The following is a 19,206-nucleotide window of genomic DNA, read 5'->3' as shown; positions in this document are numbered from 1 at the left end:
TCAAGGCACTCAAAGCGATTTACACTCACCCATGTACACACAAATTCATAGGTAGTGAAGTGGGTTAAGTGTCTTGCCCAAGGACGCATCCATTTGTAGGAGCTGGAATTACACCGCCAACCCTTGAGTCGGTGGATCTGCCTGTGATGTTTACGTCGAGAGCGGGATTCAAACCACCAATCTGATCCCAAATGATCCAAATATGATAAGAATTAGTATCTTTTTAGTAGAGCTGCACACATCTAGACTTTTCTGTTACGACAAAGATATCAGTGCGTTGAGTATCTGCTACGACTAAAACGTGAAGCAGATATGTACTTTCTAGCTCATCCCTGCAGTATTTCATCTCCTTCTCACAGTATTCTCATTTTGATAATCCGCTCACCTCTAAATCGGAGGTAAAAGCAAAAACATGTTGTTATTACACTTCTATTTTTGCCCGCGTTGTATAAACTACAGTGTAAACATCATTAGAACGGCTTCGGCTTGACGTAGAAACAAACACTGACCGAAGAGCGGCTCATTGTGAAAAAGCGGCACCTCGTACATCTCCACGCTGTTATCTTGCAAACACTACAGCCATATTTTGTACAGCTGCTATTCACAGCACGTAACACAATAATTATCCCCACCCCATTCTTCACTAACCCCAATGCCGCCAGCGATGCCAGCTCACACCAACTGCACCACTTGAAGCCCCGCTCTCGGGCCCACCCCACGCATGTTTGGAATGGTTGTGCCTGGCTACAGCGCGGAACCGGGCACACACGCACAAGGGGCCCATTCATGTGAGGTACCTGTGCTTAGCAGGAGATAAGTAGATTTGCAGCAGAAACAAAGAGACGATTAGCATCCCCTCCCTGAGACACGGCTCTGCCCCGAGAGCCAGAGAGAGGAAGAGCCGCCTTGTACCCCGGCGCTGTGCAGATCAGAACAAAGACTAATGAAGCTATATCCACTTTATACGATGGTACAAGCAGAGAAGGCAGTATACAAAACGCACAAGGAAGTATTTCTAACTAATTATAGGTTTTTTTTCCAAATGATTTTAAACGATGAACTCCCGCTTTCTTGAGAGCACTTGGGTGTTTTTTTAGGATGAGACGGCGCACGTTTTATTGGCTGTATGCGAAAGGTGTGAATGAGTGGAACATTTTGAGCAGATGAGCCGTGTTCTGGCACAGAAACAGCCTGGCTCTCCAGAAGGATCCCACAGAAGGGAACAGGCCCAGAGATTGCACCATCCTCCATTTTGTCATGACTTGTGTGTCGGCAAGCAGCTGCTGGCCTCAGACTTAGAATGAATATAAATCATTGTTATCTCATTTGGATATAGGTGACACAGTTTTATTTTAAATGTTTTATATTACGCAAAGCTGACTCTTGTGAGCTTTTAGCCGTGTTAGAATGTTGTTAACGCCTCAAAAACATAGCTGGAGTTGTGTTTTGTTTCATTTACACATCTCTTTTCCACTTTTATGATGTCATGAAGCTGGATTTTACAACTTAACAGCTACTTTTTAACTTTGGTTATACAGAGATTGTGATTTCCAGAGGTAAAATTGTCCAAATGATTCTAGTGAAGGTGTATGGAGTTTAAAAGCTCAGTGGAGCACTTTCTGTTTTACCACATGATGACATCACAAGGTGGCCCAGAGTGTTTTCCATTTGAGAGAAGAACTCAGCGTAAATATGCAGGTTTGTGTGTTAAACGTGTGAATGAAACAAAACACAACTCCGGGTCTGCTTGTGATGAGGAAACAACATTATAACACACATCAGAAAATAGTGTAATATGGGCCTTTTATTAGTTTCGAGAAAATAAAATTAAAGCTATTTTAGTTTTTGTGTTTGTTGATTATAGCTTGTTTCGCACTTTACATTTGGCAGTGGTTAATGCATTGGCCAGATGGTGAGTTTATACGCGGTGTAAAAACAAAACATAATTAGCTTTCCATATTAACTTAAATCCAGAATGTTAATTAGAACTAATGAAAAAGCTTGTGTGCCTTGCTAGCAGTCGTTAATAAATGAAATCTATTCTCGCCCACGTTCTGGAATTATTATTTTTTGTTCATTTTTCTGAACTTGGTAGAGGGGTTTTTAATAAAGCCTAGTTGTCATTGTTTCGATGTCTGAAATTGCGCCAGTAGCTGAGTTGGTGGAGCGTTCGTCCTCTGATCCGAAGGTTGGCGGTTTAAATCCACATCATTGGTTCCAGCTCTCACGGATGAATACTGTCGTTGTGTCCTTGGGCAAGACACCTAATCCATCTCGCCCCCAGTGTTTGTGTACACTGGTAAATGGATGCTTGTATGAACGGGTGACATAAAGTGCTTTGAGTGCCTTGAAAGTGGAAAAGCGCTATACAAACATGTGACCATTACGGCATAAACGACTATTTGCAACTGTTGTCACATCTTCTGTAAAAATCTTCTAGTAAAAATCCAGGTAATTAGCTTCTAAACTCTACAAAGCTACAAAAACGGTTATCCATTTGTCCAGCATTGACATCAGATTAGCTGGGCAGATTTAGTGTCTGGGCTGCAAATATGAGTAGATAAGAAAAACAGAAGTCGAGATTCTGGTAAATGGTCATTTTTTATATAGAGCTTATGCAACTTCATAAGCTCTATATTAAAAAAGCGTTTTACATCATGGAACAGTTCACCCATTCAAACACCAATGTACGCAGACACTCGGGGCGATGTGGGTTAAGTGTCTTGCCCAAGAACACAACGACAGCATTCATGTTTGGGAGCTGTAATCATGTCGAGACAGGGATTTGAAATGCCAAGCTTTGGATCAGTGGACAAACACTCAAGCTACAAAATGAATGTTAAAATGTTCCGATAACTCTTCAACAAAGACATTTATTACCATTGTAGGATTTAAAATGTAAAATTGTATAAGTAACCAGTAATTGTAAAAAGTTAACCTGGGTTTCTCAATCAATCTCTATATGAACATCATTTAAAGTTTATTTTAAGTATTAGCCTTTATAAATATGATATTCTTCTGTTAATTTAATATTTAATTTTAGTGTTGAAACTGATTTATTCCACTGACACAATAACCCAAAAACAGGGCTACTCCCAAAAAACAATTCTAAATCTACAATATTGAGCCGCAATGAATTAAACAGCAGAATTAAACACTTTACTACATATCCCATAGCCAAAAATAACAAAAAAAAAGGAAAAGAAAAAGTACACATGATAAATATTGACCACAAAAAATTCTGATTCCATGTGTCATGTATTAAACGATAGGTCGATATAGCGATCATCACGACTAACTTTAAAAACCCACTCTTTTCCACGACACCCCACACGGTCAGGAATCAAAGAGCATCAGATTCCGCCTGTCTCATCACATCTCCGCTGACCAACTGGACAATCACAAAAACATTTGTGCCAGCGCTTGGACCTCTAAAACAGACTCAGCACATTAGAATAGGTTTAGCCTCAGTAGCAGCTATAGAAGAGGCCATCTGAACCTGTTAGTGCAAGTGACTGTGAGGGCCAACACACCACAGGGAGGGGCCCTTTGTCATGCGGGGGGCGGGGGCCGGAGAGGTGACTCAGCAGGGGTCAGAGGTCAACTGCCGCGTTCATCCATCTTCCGTGTTGACACTGTCTTGTCAGGCGGGCAGCTCATGTTCCTAAACACACCGGTCAGTCCTCCATTGTGGCTCCGCTCTCCGCCGCAGCCATGTGTAAATGAAGTTAATATTGAGTGACCCGCGGCCCGGAGGCGGCGTTACCGTGGAGATAACGCTACGTGACGTGGAGGGGTCTCTGAGAACGAGAGGGCCATATGCTTTTGTTTGAATGTGTGAGGGTCTGTTTACTCGCACTGGGAGCGTTGACCAGGCTCAAATTCGGCCTGGCAGGTCAGATTCACCCGAACCTGGAAACTAATAAGTCATCACTTCATTTTGTCCCTTTTGACCTAAGTGAGCATTAGCGTTAGCATCAATTGTAGCGCTTTCTGAGGCGTTTAAAAGTCGAGCTTCCCGGTGGTCAGGGCTGCAGCTGTCCACTAACAATACAACTCGATTAAGGTTTAAGTTGAAACGGCTAAACCTGGAAACATTTAGTAGCTTATATGGGAGAGAGATACTTGGGAGATACTTTATTTTACAGCGTAACTACAGGTTTATGACTGTGTATTTATGGAGGTGGGCACAAAATATCCAGAGTTGCATAATAAAAGGAGTATAAGCAGTACTTTTTCTCTAATGGGTTTTTATAAGTGTTGAAATCTAACTGTGGATTAAAGTCAAACTAGGGCTGCACCAGTTTGGACAAGTCTTTGAAAAGTATTGCATTAAAATTTAAGTCCAGAAATATGAACTGACAGATAAACTAATACTAAAATCCCCTGCATTTCAGAGCACGCTGTAGAGGTCTAAACTATAGCTACAAACACACAAAAAGATGTATTTATGTAGTTCTTTGCAGAGGAAATTCCATAATCTACATATTTGCATCCTTTTTGATTTGATAATTGCAACTCAAATTGTTTTTTTTTTTTTGGCAACTTCAAACCCCCACGCATCCTCTGAAACAAACCACACTTTCATTTTCATTGATAATGCCCAAAATGACGATATTCTGAAGTCACCGTCCGCCACACTTCCTCAAACTCACACGAAAACACACACTACACCAAATCGGCCTGACATCAGCATTGCTATATCTATTTACATCGATGAAAATACTGTCAAATGAAGTTGTCGAACAGCAGAGTGGCCTAACATTGCTGGCGCTGCTTGTTATTCATGTATGCATGAGTCAGTGCTGTATTATCTGAGAGGTGAAAGACAAACCTATTACCCAGACGAGACACTGGCTTCCCAAATCAACCGCGTTTGCTCAAGAGCCAAGCCTTCTGTGACACACAAAAACACCTCCATATATACTATACACAGGGCTGTACTTCTACACTTTCTCTTTCTGTCCAATTAAAACGCCTTGAATCAAATATTTACGATCAGTGGCACCTCTGTGTGTGCACCGGGCCATGCCTATTTAATCTCCAGTGTTGACAGGGAAACGGGAGTCTGCACTAAGCACTCAAATTACCGTTGTTATATCCGCGGAAACTCCTCGTGACTGCATAGCCCTATACAGCGAACCATCAGCAGCACCACATTTTATTAAAGCTACAGTATGGAACTTTCTGGACGTGGAACTTGCATTATTCCATGGAAATACAAAGTTAAAACCATGCTTCAGAACATTCTTCATGGAGACAGATGCGTTTTGGGCCATAATGTGGAATATTATAGCCTGAGGAAGAGCATTTCCATGGAAACAAGCAGGAAGAGACCGTCCTCCAGGCCAAATAAGAGGCAGGTTTGTGGAGATGCAAGCCCGCTCACAGTAACCACGCATGTTTTTTCAAAGTTTTTCAGTGCAATAAATACAACCAAAATGAAAAAAATAAATATATGCAACAACATGCTTTAATTTTAGTCTCTATTTTTGCTAAAAACTTACATACTGTGGCTTTAAATTAAGTTATTGTTTCCCTGGTGCAACTTGATAATATTTAAAGGTGCACTATGTAACTTTTCTGGTGGAGGGTTGGCCACCTGCTTGTCTCCATGGAGATGTTAATGCGTTATCTGAAATGTTCCAAAGTATGACAATAAAGTGATGGAGCTTCTATTCATTCAGTTACAGGTGTTACATTGTTTGAAAAAATAGCTCGATCCTACAACTTGGTTTGATACATTTCCCGCTTGTCACCATGGAGATAGACAAGTTTAATGCCACACAGCGAAACATTCTGTGCAACAATAACATCTTCATACATGCAGGTGGCGGACCTCCCATCACGAAGTTCCACACTGCACTATGGACTGCACAATTTGTGAAAAATAAAAGTAATTTTCAGACAAGCATTACAATTAGATCTGTGGTTTATGTTTTAATAACAGGATTCTGTTCAAAGTTCACATTTTAAATTTTCCAGTAGTGATGGGACTTTCGGCTCTCTTCGGGGTTCTGAATCTTTTGGATGTGTTTGTTTCAAAGAGCCGTTCAAAAGCCTGGCTCTTTTACTATGTATTTATATGACAGAAGCCAATGTGAGAACTCATTTTAACTACAAAGAGAGAGACAACCAAGGCTCAGATGTGTTTAAAATGGTTCAAACTGAGAGTGGGAGCGTTTATCCTTTGAAATTATGAATAATCGAAATAAAACACTGCACTACAATAATAATAATAATTTTTAAATCGAACTGTTATCCCAAATAATCCCAAACATTTTTTTTGTTCACAAATCTCTCTCTCGTATTTCCACTGCTTCTGTGCTGTGTTCAGGTATAAAAATGCATAAAAATTCACAAGAAAAAGATTTAATTCTTTTAAAAATGAAATCTGGTTCCAGCCATTCACATTAAGGAAAAAAACTTGTCATCCCGTGTGTTTAGGATAATTGGCAAAAGAAATAGACATTTAACAGACATTTTATGACTGGACTTACAGTACTGTGCGTTTACAATTACCCAAAACCATTTAAATTAAGAACAATTTCGATTTCGCAGATGACATTTCCTCATCTGAACACGATTTAACCATTTAACCCACGACAACTTTCCCACTTTGAAATTCTCTTTAAAGTCCTGCCCTGAGAGTACCCCGCTGTGCCTGACACACTGCTACCTGCTGGACCGACCCCACCGACCAAGTCCCTTGATCAGGACCAGATTGCTACTCTTTACCAGCTTCCTCCTTCCATCACCACTTAGCGCGTATCTCATCACCATCATCATCGTCATCTACATACTGATTTTGCGAAAAACCTGACATTCGAAATGCTACATCCCCCACACCTTATCAATCACGCTCCGTCAGATCACAGGACAACCCGCTGACACGCTAGCTTCCTGCTTTATTTGAAATGCTAAGTCCGCAAGCACGCAGTGGACCGCCTGGTGGCCTATAAGTGCTGGTCAGGCCCAAGCTGGTGGAGCCCCCTTCCCCCCGGGGGGCTCCACCATCAATCAGTCTCCAAACTAACTTGTGTCCAACTCCCTGACAGCTAAGATGGATGGGGCCAGTGTTTACAAGATCCTGTATCCTCATTAATTCTCTTGTTAGCATGAGCTGATAGTGTCTAGATGCTGTTTCGGGCTTAGCGGCTTTACGTAGAGCCCCGCGGGTGAGGGTCAACAGTCAATCATTTCGGAGTACAAGGGCTGAAAGAGTTTGGGGCCGTAACAGAATATCATCCATGCAAAATCATTTTAACTATGGGATACTAGATGTATTTCAGAATGTGTTTGTAGATGTCACAACTGCAGGTACAACATTTTTCAATAAAAAGATTCTATTATATGGATAATTGCAGCCTTTATAATTTGATAATTGCTCAAACGGAACTTGCAATTTCGATTTGATTTTCGATTGACTGTGAAGCTGTGCAAAGACGTCATGGAAACAGGATATTTAGTTCTATGAAAACCACATTAAATGACCTAAATATTTACCTGACCAGCCAGTCCCTTCTCCAGTTTGATTCAGAACGACATATATATAACTTATTTTACCTGAGTATGGTTTTTTGATTGTTGATTCTGCAAAACGCTACACTCTTCTCACTCATGTTTTTTTTTACACACAAACGGACCATGCTTCTCTCTGATTGGTTACTCCACCTGTCAATCACGCCCTCTGAAATGGGGACGACAGGCTACAGCTCCAGATCCGCTCGTCTTTGTAAAGTTTTGTCAAAGCGTGCGGTTCTGGCTGGTTCTGACTCTATTTGCAATTGAATTGTGGTTAATCTTGTAGCCTGACTTAAAAAGCTATTTATTATTCAACATAACAAAAACATCGTGGCTATTTCAAGACAATGCATTCCCGAAATAATTGCAGCTTTTGTGTTTTACTAAATGGCAGTTGTCCATTTGTATTAATCACTGACGCTTCCTGACGCTCAAAGTTATGTGATCACAACAGGACAACATCCATTCGTGGGTGTAGTGGTGGGACAAAGCCGGATCTGTGTCCCTTACAAAGCGCTCCCTCTCCGGTTAAACGACTCTGCGGCTCCAGTGACTAGCGCTAAACAGGCTCACGGAATGAATGGCCAGTATTTTCCCCACACTTCTTCCCCAAACATTGTCTGTCCATTCGGTTCACAGCGGGAACACTTCAGCTAGGAACTTCAGCTTTTTCCTTGATCGATTTAGTAAAAAAATGATGATAATTGCGATTTTTCTGACAAGCATTGCGATTAGATTTGTGATTTATGTGTTAATAATAAGATCCTGTACCACGTTCACATTTTAAAACGCATCCAGGAGAATTGTTAAAAAGAAATATGAGCTGACAAACTAACACAAGAATCACATTTGTTTCCGAACACTTCGAACTTCAAAAATTGCAGCATCTGTGGTTTGCTAGTGGCATCGTTTCAAATTGACCTGAAAAACGATTTTGGTTAATCTCGCATCCCTAGTAGATGGTATATCACGATACCAAAACGTCTAACTCAATTTCCATACTAAGAAATAGACTCGATACTCAACACCGAATCTGATACCACGAAAAAAACACTCAATAATGTTATTTTCAACATCAAATCGTAGTACTTTCTTTTCTATTCCCATGTGGCCTTATATCTGTGTAATCCCTCAGTCGTCCATAGTTGTCCCTGGGCGTATACTAGTCTACGTGGTTTTATACAGCTCAAGATCATTCTAAAGCGATTCAGAAAACGTTCATTTTGTTCTATGAAAGTACTGATCCTTGTTCAAATGAGTATCTAGTTTCGATACAAGTTCTAGTACCGATAAGAGATAAGAGATTTTCAATGCTTTTGGCAACCCTATTAGACGGAGTGACGTTTTTAGCGCCGCAGATGGAGCGGGACACAAAGGGTTAAAGCGGGTGGGGGAGGAGGGGGGTGTGGGGGTGAAAGACGTGGGCTCCCTGATCGGTGATGGTGATGAATGAGCACATCACGGCACAGATTGTCGTCCGCGCGAGGAAAGAAAACAGCGCTCGGCGTGACATGTGACGGACAGCGCTCTACTCTGCCGCTCTACGTCTCCACCTGCACCACCCAAACACATACGTACGACAGGTTTGGTTTGGAAGAGGTGAAGGTATGTACGGATATATGACAGTGAGACAGGGGAAAGTACTGAGCGGAATACTTGAAAATGTTGTCAATACTTTTACTTAAAACTCAAAATTATTAAGTATCTCTATGTATCTGACCCAAACTGCACCCACAAGACTACACCTGCACAAGAGTTCATTCAAAATCAACTACTCATGCAGAAACATGTACGTAAACAATGCATTTTTATAAACTTTATACTTGTGTTCATGAGTTTAAACTGCATTTTTACATATAAATATAAAAAAACACAAATATTTTGCTAACTCACTCAAAAACTTCACCATTCTACTGTTGTCCCATATAAATCCTTATAATCAAAATAATCGACTAAAACTGACCGATTAATTGACTAAACAATCAACAGCCCTGCATAAAATCATATGAACAGTACTATCATTAGAGTTGTCAAAAGTTTCGAAAATCAGATACTAATTGACACTGAATCTAGTATCGGAACTAGATTATCATTTGAGCAGATTTCGATACTAAAAAGGTCACAGTCACCGAACAGAAATGAACCTTTCACTATGGAACCTACCTGGACGACTGAGGGATTACACAGATATAAGGCCACATGGGAATAGAAAAGAAAGTACCATGATTTAACGTTAAAAAACACGTTCTACAGTGCTTTTGGGAGTCATCGTTGTGATATCTGAGTCAGTATGGAATATCGAGTATCAAGTCTATCCCTTAGTATTGAAATCATGACAACAGTAACTATCAATAAACCAGACCAGAATGGCTCCCGGAGATAGGTTCACTTTTTATTAGCAGTCACATCCACTTGGAGCGTGATCGAAGGACTCCGAACTGCTCTGGCGAACCGGTCTCGGGGAAAACTCCTGAATGGACAATTTAACGTCAGTGGAGCGGCTGGAGGAAGTGCTGATGGTGCAGAGCGTTCTCATTTTATTTAGATGAACTACCCCTTAATACAATGCCTCTCAGGCCTTGCTGGAGTCAGCCTCATAAAGGTGGAGTAGTCAGTGTTATCTACAGGTATTTGTACAATATAAAGCATGGGCAATGTAAAAATTTGTCAACTTTACAGATGGACGGTTGGGGTCTTTGTATAACTCTGTGGACGAGGGAGTGTTACCGAAAAGCCAAGTTGAACCTTTATAATCTTTTGTTAGGAATTGGATCCACAAATTTTCAATATAATCCCGTAGGTCCTGCATGATAACTAATGCATGATAAACAATAATATTCAAACTACTTAATGCCACTGATTCAGGTTAAAATTCCCAGCAAACCTTTTTCAAATAGACGGCTTCATTAAAAGACATGAGCTGCAAAAAATAAGCAGCATAATTAACCATAAGAGTGACTTATTCAACCCTCTACAGCTGAAATCTAATTGTAATACAGCTAAAATAAGAAAAATCTCCACACCACGAAGAAAAAGTACCCATCAGGGCTACTTTCAACTGACACCATTTCTGCTTAGAAGTTTGAATACCAGTTGTTTTGTGAAGAAAATGACCTTAAATGATATTTGCTGACTTACCCTAACCCAAACTGTTAACCCCTTAATGATACAGTTATAAAGCCTGAAACATTCTGAATAAGACATTTGTTCATTATATATTAAGTTTATTAAGGCTGTAAATAGTGTAGTTATTAAGTATTGACTAGATATAGTGAAATTTGGTGATACGATTAACATGGCCAAAATAATTATGATTAATGATTATATTACGATAATGATTAAAGTTGCTCAGTTTAAACATGTTATGGATATGAATGATTATAATTTAAATATCGTGAATACGTTAAATATTTAAACAACTGTTATAGTGCTGTATCATAGTAGTATAGTAGTATTGTTATAGTAATGTATTTTTATCTTTTTTTCTTACTATTCACTATTAACCAGATATACTTTGTTCTTAATAAAGATTGAATTTAACAATGATCCAGAAGAGAAGTATTGTTTTTCTGCACATTCTGGTGATATAAAGGCCATTATCTTTGTTGGCGATTATACAAAACGATAAATGATATTATTGTTTACTGTCCCATCCCTAGAACCGAATATTTCTCCCAAATTGTATAATGCGATTTTTCTACAAACTCATCCACAGCCCTTTTAAAAGAGCTGTGTAATCAGATATTGTGCAGTTAACTCTTTGCATTCAAGTGTTTGTGTGTACTCTTTAGGCAGTAGGTCGGCCAAAAAAAGAATCGTGTACTGGAGATTAAAGTCTGATAGCCGACACGCTAAAAAGTGCAAATATCTACCTCATATATCAGTCTATCTTTAGTAAAAACATAGCTCAGCCCGTGATAGCGTACGCACCATTAAATTCTGACTTGCTCGCCACCTCCATTTTAAACCAAAGCCCACAGTTTAGATCATGTCAACCCAACTTCTTCATTAATTCAAGTGTGGTCGTTGCTTCCGACAATAAGAAATGGATGGAGGCATTAGTTTGAAAAGAAAATCTGGCTGCTGTTTTCTCCCCCTGCCCGGCCCTCCCTGTGGAAATAAACACTGCGTCTACCTCGGGGCTCGTGTGCATATTAAAACAACAATAAAAGTAACTCCGCGGGTTTGAATGAGTGATCGCTGCTAACATTAGCCAGACTCGAGGCGGCCGGCGTTGCTGTAAATTACATGGCCTAATTTATTTCATTAGCACACCTCCCTCAGCGGTGTCCCTAATGGAAGACAGGGTGCCATAAAAGACCTAACCAACGCTTGTTCTTAGATCCATTCCGCTCAATTATTACCAACTGCCGCGGTTCGTAAGCTACTTAGATAGAGGTTGCCCACTTCGCCAGTAAGGAAGGAAAACAAAATCTGGCATGACAAGGGGGGCCACTTAAGTTTCGCAACCTCCGTGACCCCCGTTTTAATCCACAGGAGGGTTGTAGCTTTTAAGTCAGGTGACGACCCAAAATAATCCCCATGAGCGTTAGATCTAGGTTTAACCGGGAGCGATGACATAGCAGTAAATAAGAGTGACAGGCGCTAAAAATATCGTGTCATCATCATCGGCGTGGCATGCGGGTTCGCCATAAATATTGGATCAACACGTGCAGTAGAAGAAATCCACAGGAGGATTCTTTCAAGGCTGCAGAGGTGGAGGTAACGTGAACATTTGTGCTAGCATTTACATTTTTCTCGTGCTGTTTAAATCTTTTTGGTTCAAGAGCTGCGTTCGTCTGACCTACTTTCTAAAGTATGAGGCAATATTTATGCTGAAAATGAACACTGCATTCAACCTTACAGCAGTACAAGTATATAAAAGCGAGTGAATCTGTAAAGCGTCTCAGATAGAGCGAGGCACAGTGCAAAGCACGGATGACATATCTGACCCTTTGGAAATTCAAAGAATGGCCTGAAGAACATGTAGAGTTTGGTGATATCTTAAACTTCCAGCATGTAACTTTTTTACAAAAGCATTTTTTTTTTTTTTTCGTTTTTAGATGCTATTGCACTGAAAAACATTAGAAAACATACAGCCTTACTCTGAACAGGCTTGCATCTCCGCAAACCTGCAAACCTGACTCTTTTTTTGGACTGTTTCCATGAAAATAGTCCATAGTGAGCCATAAAACTTTTCTATCTCCTGGGAGAATGCTCCAAAACTGTGGATTTAACTTTCTATTTCCACTGAATCATGCAGTTCACTATCCACCCCCAGAAAGTAGCACCTTTATCTTTTTTTTTTTTTTTTTTTAGATTCTTTTCATAAAAATAATCACATTCATATATATTTTTTGCAATCTATTAGAAATATGCTAAACTGTGCCTGTAAATATGTTGGTTGAGATTCAGATTCGTGCACAAAAAGTGAATAATAAATTAAATGAGAAAAATTCTACATAAAATAAATGTCTCACCTAAAACTTTTTGCTAAACTAAATAACTTCATATATAAAAAATAAAATAAAATAAGATTTGAATATTCACATTCCTGTATATTGCCTTCGTCTACCTTCATGTGGCATTTCCTGATATTAACTTTCCTTTTGTTTAGTACGGACCAAATAATCACAAGTGCCACAACAATGAATCAAGACCGCTCTATCGGTCAAGCCCTTCCTCTCCACTCCTGCTCGAATATCCTGAGGCGAAATGCCACGCTGTTCGTTTTTCCTGCTCCGTCAGAGACACTGAAGGCGGCAGAGTGAACCAGACACAGTCCAGAATAGCGTATTTTAAATGCACAGACCCTGAACGCATCTCTTGCCGGACCGCTTCCAAGGATCCACAAGCCCGGTGTATTCTGTGGCTAATTCCCTTGGCACGCAGCCAGCTCACGATGAGAGGCTAAACTCCAGTTATTATTTAATCCCAGTGTCAACAGGATCAGGGCTGGAAATGAAGAGTCCAGCAATCAATTAACAGGGATTTTAATTATGGCGCTGAGAAAAGCCACAGCGCGGTATCTCAGGCATCCTTGTGCAGATCGCGAGCTTTAATCCCATATACCAACAGCACCAATGACATCTACTCTAGTCAAGTAATACTGCGAACACACTCAATGACACTCTACAGGCAACATAAGATACATGTTTCTTAAAATAACAGATATAGCTGCATGCTTATAAATGCCTTTTTGTTTCCTAGTGGTCAATTTTGAACAAGCATTTTGGACATTATTATGTGCACAATTAATCAAATGGAGCAAGTTTTACAGTTTGTTCGCCAGGCACAAGGACAGAGGTTCAAAACTTGCCAGTACTACGTCATGTCAGTATGTATGTGATCTTTTTTTAGCAGGAATAAAACCTGCAACCTTGCAACTAGGCCTTTGTAATTACTCATTTTTAATCAGTTTGAGTTTTAAAAGTTTCAAATCGTCAATGATCAGTTTGGAGCTTTTGATTTGAGAAGTCTGCAGCCAATTCTCTGTCAGATTTTGAAGGAAAATGTTGTTTTGGGTTTTTTTGAGTTCAAGGAAATAATTAAAAGTCAGTCTTTATTATGCTAATGAGATTATGATGGAAAGCCATTTTATTTGTTTGAATATTATGGCAAAAATCCATTCTACCATTCTACTGTTTTTGCGATGTTGTCCAGCTCTACTTGCAGATATTACACTCTGGCGAACCCCAAACGCAATGTGTTATATAGATACGCACATATCTATATACACAACCCTGCTACCTCATCAAATTGCTTTCAGAGTACTTTTTGAAGTAGTCAAACGCCCTGTTACCACATCTCCCTTTTGTAATGCCTGATCAAAGGGGGTTGCCATTGTGAGCCGCTGCAGGTGCATTCAAAGGCAACGCAAAGTGTGACAGAAAGAGCAATGAAAGCGGAGAAGACACTCACGTTCGCATGCGTCACCCTTCTGATGAAATCCAGCTTTGCAAATACATTTCCCAATCGGCACCAGCCACTCCCCCTCCGCGCTGCAGTGCATCTTGGGAGAATTGTCGGCCTCCTCTTCCGCATCGTTCACGCACATCCCTTCCACCTCCACCAGCGAACTGAACTCCGACCCCGTCACCGTGTCCGGGAACGTCGCCAAGTTCTCGATAATGGACCAGCACTTTTTGTAGTAGACTTTGACGGAAACCAAAGCGATACAAGCGCCCACGTCCTGGAATGCCAAGTAGAATCCGCGTCGGGACAGAGGGCCAATGATGCGCACCTCCGTGTTCAATTTCATCTTTCGCTCGCCCAAGTCGCCCTGAGTAAAGCTCTCGTCTGCTGCGATGGTGTCTATTTTGACATACTGCGTTTCCCGTAAACTACGTCCTACTTCCGAATCGGTTTCCTGGTAATACAAGTTGAAAGTCTCCTTACAGGAACCCACCACTCCGGGCAGGCTGTTACAATCCCTCAAGGTAAACTTCAACTCCACAAATATTCTTTGAGCATCGCCTTTCTCAATCCAGTTAGTCCGCAGCCAGTTGTTCTGATTGGGCTCCATGACTTGGCACACTTGGTAGGTGCGGATGGGAGTGTAGTTCTCATCCAGGCCGCTGATCTCTTCCCACTGCAATGGAACGACAAAAACTTTAGGCATTGTTCAAGTTTTGGGAAAAGTCAGCAGACAAAAAAAAGGGGGGGAGAGTGCTGTATCTACGCTGTCAATCTTGAGGTTTGGAGGCCTAACTGCAGACTTCAAATACAAGGGAAGTGGATTGCTCAACAGTCTAAATAATATATCATGCAAGTTACTGCTTTGTGCGAAAGTTTGGCAATTCTTTCAAAAGTTAAACAACAGTTCCTGCAATTCTTTTCACTGAGTGTCTATTTGTCGTATACTGTAGTAGTAGCCTTATTATTTTTGTCTCTTTTGGCAAAAGTAGGGATGAAAGTACAGCCATGGTGGATGAAGTATTCAGTTTTGTTGCTTAAGTAAAAGTATAGATACAGAGGTAAGAAGTTACTCAAGTAAAAGTAAAAGTGTCACGTGAAAAAAATCGACTGGAGTAAAAGTTTTTAAGTACCTGTTTAAAAATGTACTTTAAGAGTAAAAAGTAAGAGTATTTGACACAAGTGTTGTTAATTTGTTGAAGTATAAATGTAGTGTAGTACATTTACAGTAACAATATGAACACATTTTTTGTTTTTTTTGTAAGAATTTTGTGTATTTATTTTTGCTTGCTCAAACTCGAAGCTTGAACTCAAAAACTTTAGTCAGGATATTTCCACAAACATGATAAAAATAACCCCTCAAATCAAACGAAATGTACTTTTTACTTTCACTTCAGTTAAAAAAATGTACTGGAGCTGAAAGTACAGATATATGCTTTCAAATGTAGTGAAGTAAAAGTAGACAGTAATCACTATAAAATGTATTTAAATAAAGTACAGATACATAAAAATTCTACTTAAGTACAGTACTTTCCTACTTTTACTTTGTAACATTCCACCACTGAAGTACAGGACGCCATTATATCATTTAAATATTTTTTGAAAAGGGTAAAATAGCTAATATATTGTCAATAATGAGAATATTGTAAAAAGCTTAAAAATGACAAAAGAAAATAAAGGTGCAGGATAATATTCCAAGATATTTCAGCATTTTGTGTTAAATAAATGTATTCAGTAACCAAGACATTTACAGACATTTTCACACATTTCTGATACATTTCTCAAATATGATGTGATTATATTTTTTATCTTTGTCATGAGACTGTTGAGTCTTAAGTGAACACTAGATCAACACAAGGCACCCAATCAGTGCAGTGGAGCAGGCTGAGAGCGCTAATGAATATATGAAGTGCAGCCATCGCAGACAGAGAGCTGTAATAACACAGTACTGAGCAGCGCTGAATGGAGAGAGATTAGACCCCACTATCTCGCACAAACATCTTAAAGGATGATTGTGGCGCCTTTATCGTCTCCCGCTCCCATTATTTATTTAAAAAAACCTCACTCGGACTGCTTTTAATCAGAGCGGAGCTGGGGTTCGCTTCAGGCCTGCTTTTGAATGCTGAAACACCCGAATGCATCTTGTTAAAGAAGGCTCCGGTGATGGTTGGGGATGTGGGCCATGCAGTACTTACCCCATTGGGAGGATAGGAGATCCACTCCAGTTCTGTCTGCTGGGCCTTGGAGTCCAACAAAATCACTGGTGACAGGAAAGCGAGGGGGAACAGAGAGAGGCAGGTGGTTAAATCTCACAGGGACACTGACACATTTAGGTACTGTTTTAGAATGGGGCTGTTTTAGGAGGTGAATCTGTAATCAGGTTATCAGAGGATGTGCTCATCTAACCAACGCATGAAGGTAATCAGCGTTAAAATCAATTTCGAGTAGTTGGTTCTATTAGTTTACTCTCAGCTCACTTTTAGAAAAAAAATGGCCTCCACAGCTGCTCTCTTGATTTTACAGTACAGTAATAACAAAAGAGCAAAAAAAGAGAATTATTGACCAAAATAATCTGAAATATTCACAACATTTTCTTTCAATTACAACTTTCAAAAACATACGTGTGTATTTTCCAATTTTGATTCAAACCAAGCTGATTTTGTGTATGTTCTGTGCGTAATCACTCAGTATCTGTGCGCAGGATGGACAAAGGTTGTGCGCTGGTTCAATTTAACTGGACTTTACTTATTTGAGCTTCTTGGCTGCGTGTTGCTATTCCAAAGTTAAACACACGTCAGACAGACACGTTTAACTTAACTGCATCGAACACATCATTTGGGGTGCCATCTTTATTTATGGATTACCTAACATAAACGTGCGCACGCCTGAATAATCGCTTTAAAGCCGCTATAACCTTGCTGTAAAGTGGTAGCCACATGGGTATAGTATATATACTCATGACCTCGTTTCAGTGGCAGCAAACACGCAATAAGTAATGCACTGCAGCACGGGGCAACTTTGACTGACGTTTACGCATCGCGCTCTCTTTTATTTGCCATTGATTCAACTCGTAGCAGAGGACGCATGGCACTGTTAAGGTCAAAGCGGTATTTTGGTTCAGAAATGAGCCAAAAAACGGCCTGTAAAAACGACGAATCTTGAGTGTGGGGATTGTTCAGACAAGGTAGCAGGTTGTTGCAGACGGAAGAGCAATACAGCGTCTGAAATGAAGTTGTTTTGTGTCAGCAGCCCGGTTTCTCACGGGGAGACGAGGGCTTCGCGGTGCAGGGATCATAACATAAGGCTGCACTAAAAATGTAAATATTAAACGCGGGGAATAAGACATCAAATGACAAAATAATCACAAAAAACACAAAATATGTCCAAATAACCCGTTGTCGGAGCACTGTAATAAATCAATCCAGTGCGCACCCCGCGACTTTACCAGGAGTGAGGTGAAAAACGCCAGGTGGAAAGGTTCTTGGCTATAAACAAATAAACGCACAGTGCCACGGCATCGCCAGCTACAGCAGAGTAAAGCTTTGTATCCTCGCTTCTGTAAAAACCGAGGGGTATTGCGCGTTCGATCCCGGGACACCCCAAGGCAGCGGACCGGGCTGTGCGCTCTCAACACAGGGCTCCAGTCAACTCCAGGAGCCGCTGCTGGAGCTGACTAGTTATCGATCCTTTTTGATGGATTGTTAATCTATTCAAAAGAAGGCTAGTTACGCGGAGAGACGTGGAGGAATAAAAAAAAAAAAAGACAGAACCTTGTGCGTAATCCGTGCGAGAACCACTGGCGTAATCCCGAGTTACATTTGTAGTAAAACACAGACACAGTCCTCGGTCATGGTGCGCTTCAAGAGGGACAATAATCCAGGCCAGTGACAGCGCGTTGGACTCGGACACAGAGCCGTTCAAACTTTCGGAACTTACCTTCTTTCGGGTTCTGTGCTTCTCCGCTTTGGACGTGACAAGACGCGTAAAGGCACGCTGTAATAATCCACAGACACGGCTCGGACGCAGACAGCATCGTGGTGTTGGAGGTGTTTTATTGTAGAACGTGCGTCGCGTTGCCACCGTCTCGTGTGCTTCCCATTGACGACTGTACAGCGGCTCTCTGTACAACACTCCGCGGCTCCACTCTAATAGAGACTGAGCTCAGAGGAGGGCTCTTCCAGCAGTCCCGTGTCAGTCAAACGGAGGGGCGCAACGCGGAACCAATCACAGGACAGAGGAGGGATGCGTCACAGGTGCGCACGGCCAATAGATGGACACGGAGGTGGATAAGGGGGTGCGTAAGGGGGGTTTTGGGGGTGGTGCACAAGTTGGAGCAGATATTCCTGGCCTGTTTGGGAGAAGTGAAAGGGATGCTCCAGTAGAGTTTGAATAAATATACACCTCCCGTACATGTGTGCCAACTGTGGCCATGCGCGTCCCACAGGAAACAACCACAATCTTCAGCCATTACAATTAGACTCTTACTTTACTTCTATCTGAGACAAAGTTTGGACAAAGAGCACTAACAGAAGTCCTGATACAAAGGACATCTTCAGAGAATTACTGCATACAATTTGTCCTAAAAGTTCCAAGGCTAAAAATACAAGCGTCTATTAAAGTGACCCAAAATGCTACAAGCTCAACTTTCAGGTCTAACAACGTGAGAGCAGAACTGAACCAGAGTATGTACTTGACCTTGAACAAAAAGGACACTTAGGAGTAGTACATTATGTTGTCATTTAGACGTTTTAAGACACATACTACTTT

At 40.8% G+C, this 19,206-nt stretch overlaps 1 protein-coding gene across 2 annotated transcripts in view; it reads right to left on the bottom strand.

Annotated features, from left to right (window-relative positions):
* epha7 (eph receptor A7) overlaps positions 1-18,596 on the bottom strand; it is a 127,568-nt gene extending 108,972 nt beyond the window's left edge. The window contains exons 1-3 of one of the 2 annotated variants that reach the window (XM_033990808.2): positions 18,376-18,596; positions 16,635-16,699; positions 14,446-15,115 (exon numbers count right to left, since the gene is read on the bottom strand). In XM_033990808.2, coding sequence (XP_033846699.1) covers positions 14,446-15,115; positions 16,635-16,699; positions 18,376-18,472 — 832 coding nt within the window. In that variant the 5' untranslated portion in view covers positions 18,473-18,596. The remainder of the gene's footprint in view (positions 1-14,445; positions 15,116-16,634; positions 16,700-18,375) is intronic. The other variant, XM_033990809.2, reaches the window with a different exon arrangement.
* Between the last annotated feature and the right edge of the window lie 610 nt (positions 18,597-19,206).

The sequence above is a fragment of the Periophthalmus magnuspinnatus genome, chromosome 24, assembly GCF_009829125.3.
Source record: "Periophthalmus magnuspinnatus isolate fPerMag1 chromosome 24, fPerMag1.2.pri, whole genome shotgun sequence".
NCBI classification, from domain to species: Eukaryota; Metazoa; Chordata; class Actinopteri; order Gobiiformes; family Gobiidae; genus Periophthalmus; species Periophthalmus magnuspinnatus.
The sequence above is the reverse complement of the archived record's forward strand: the minus strand, read 5'-3'. Positions and strand labels throughout refer to the sequence as shown.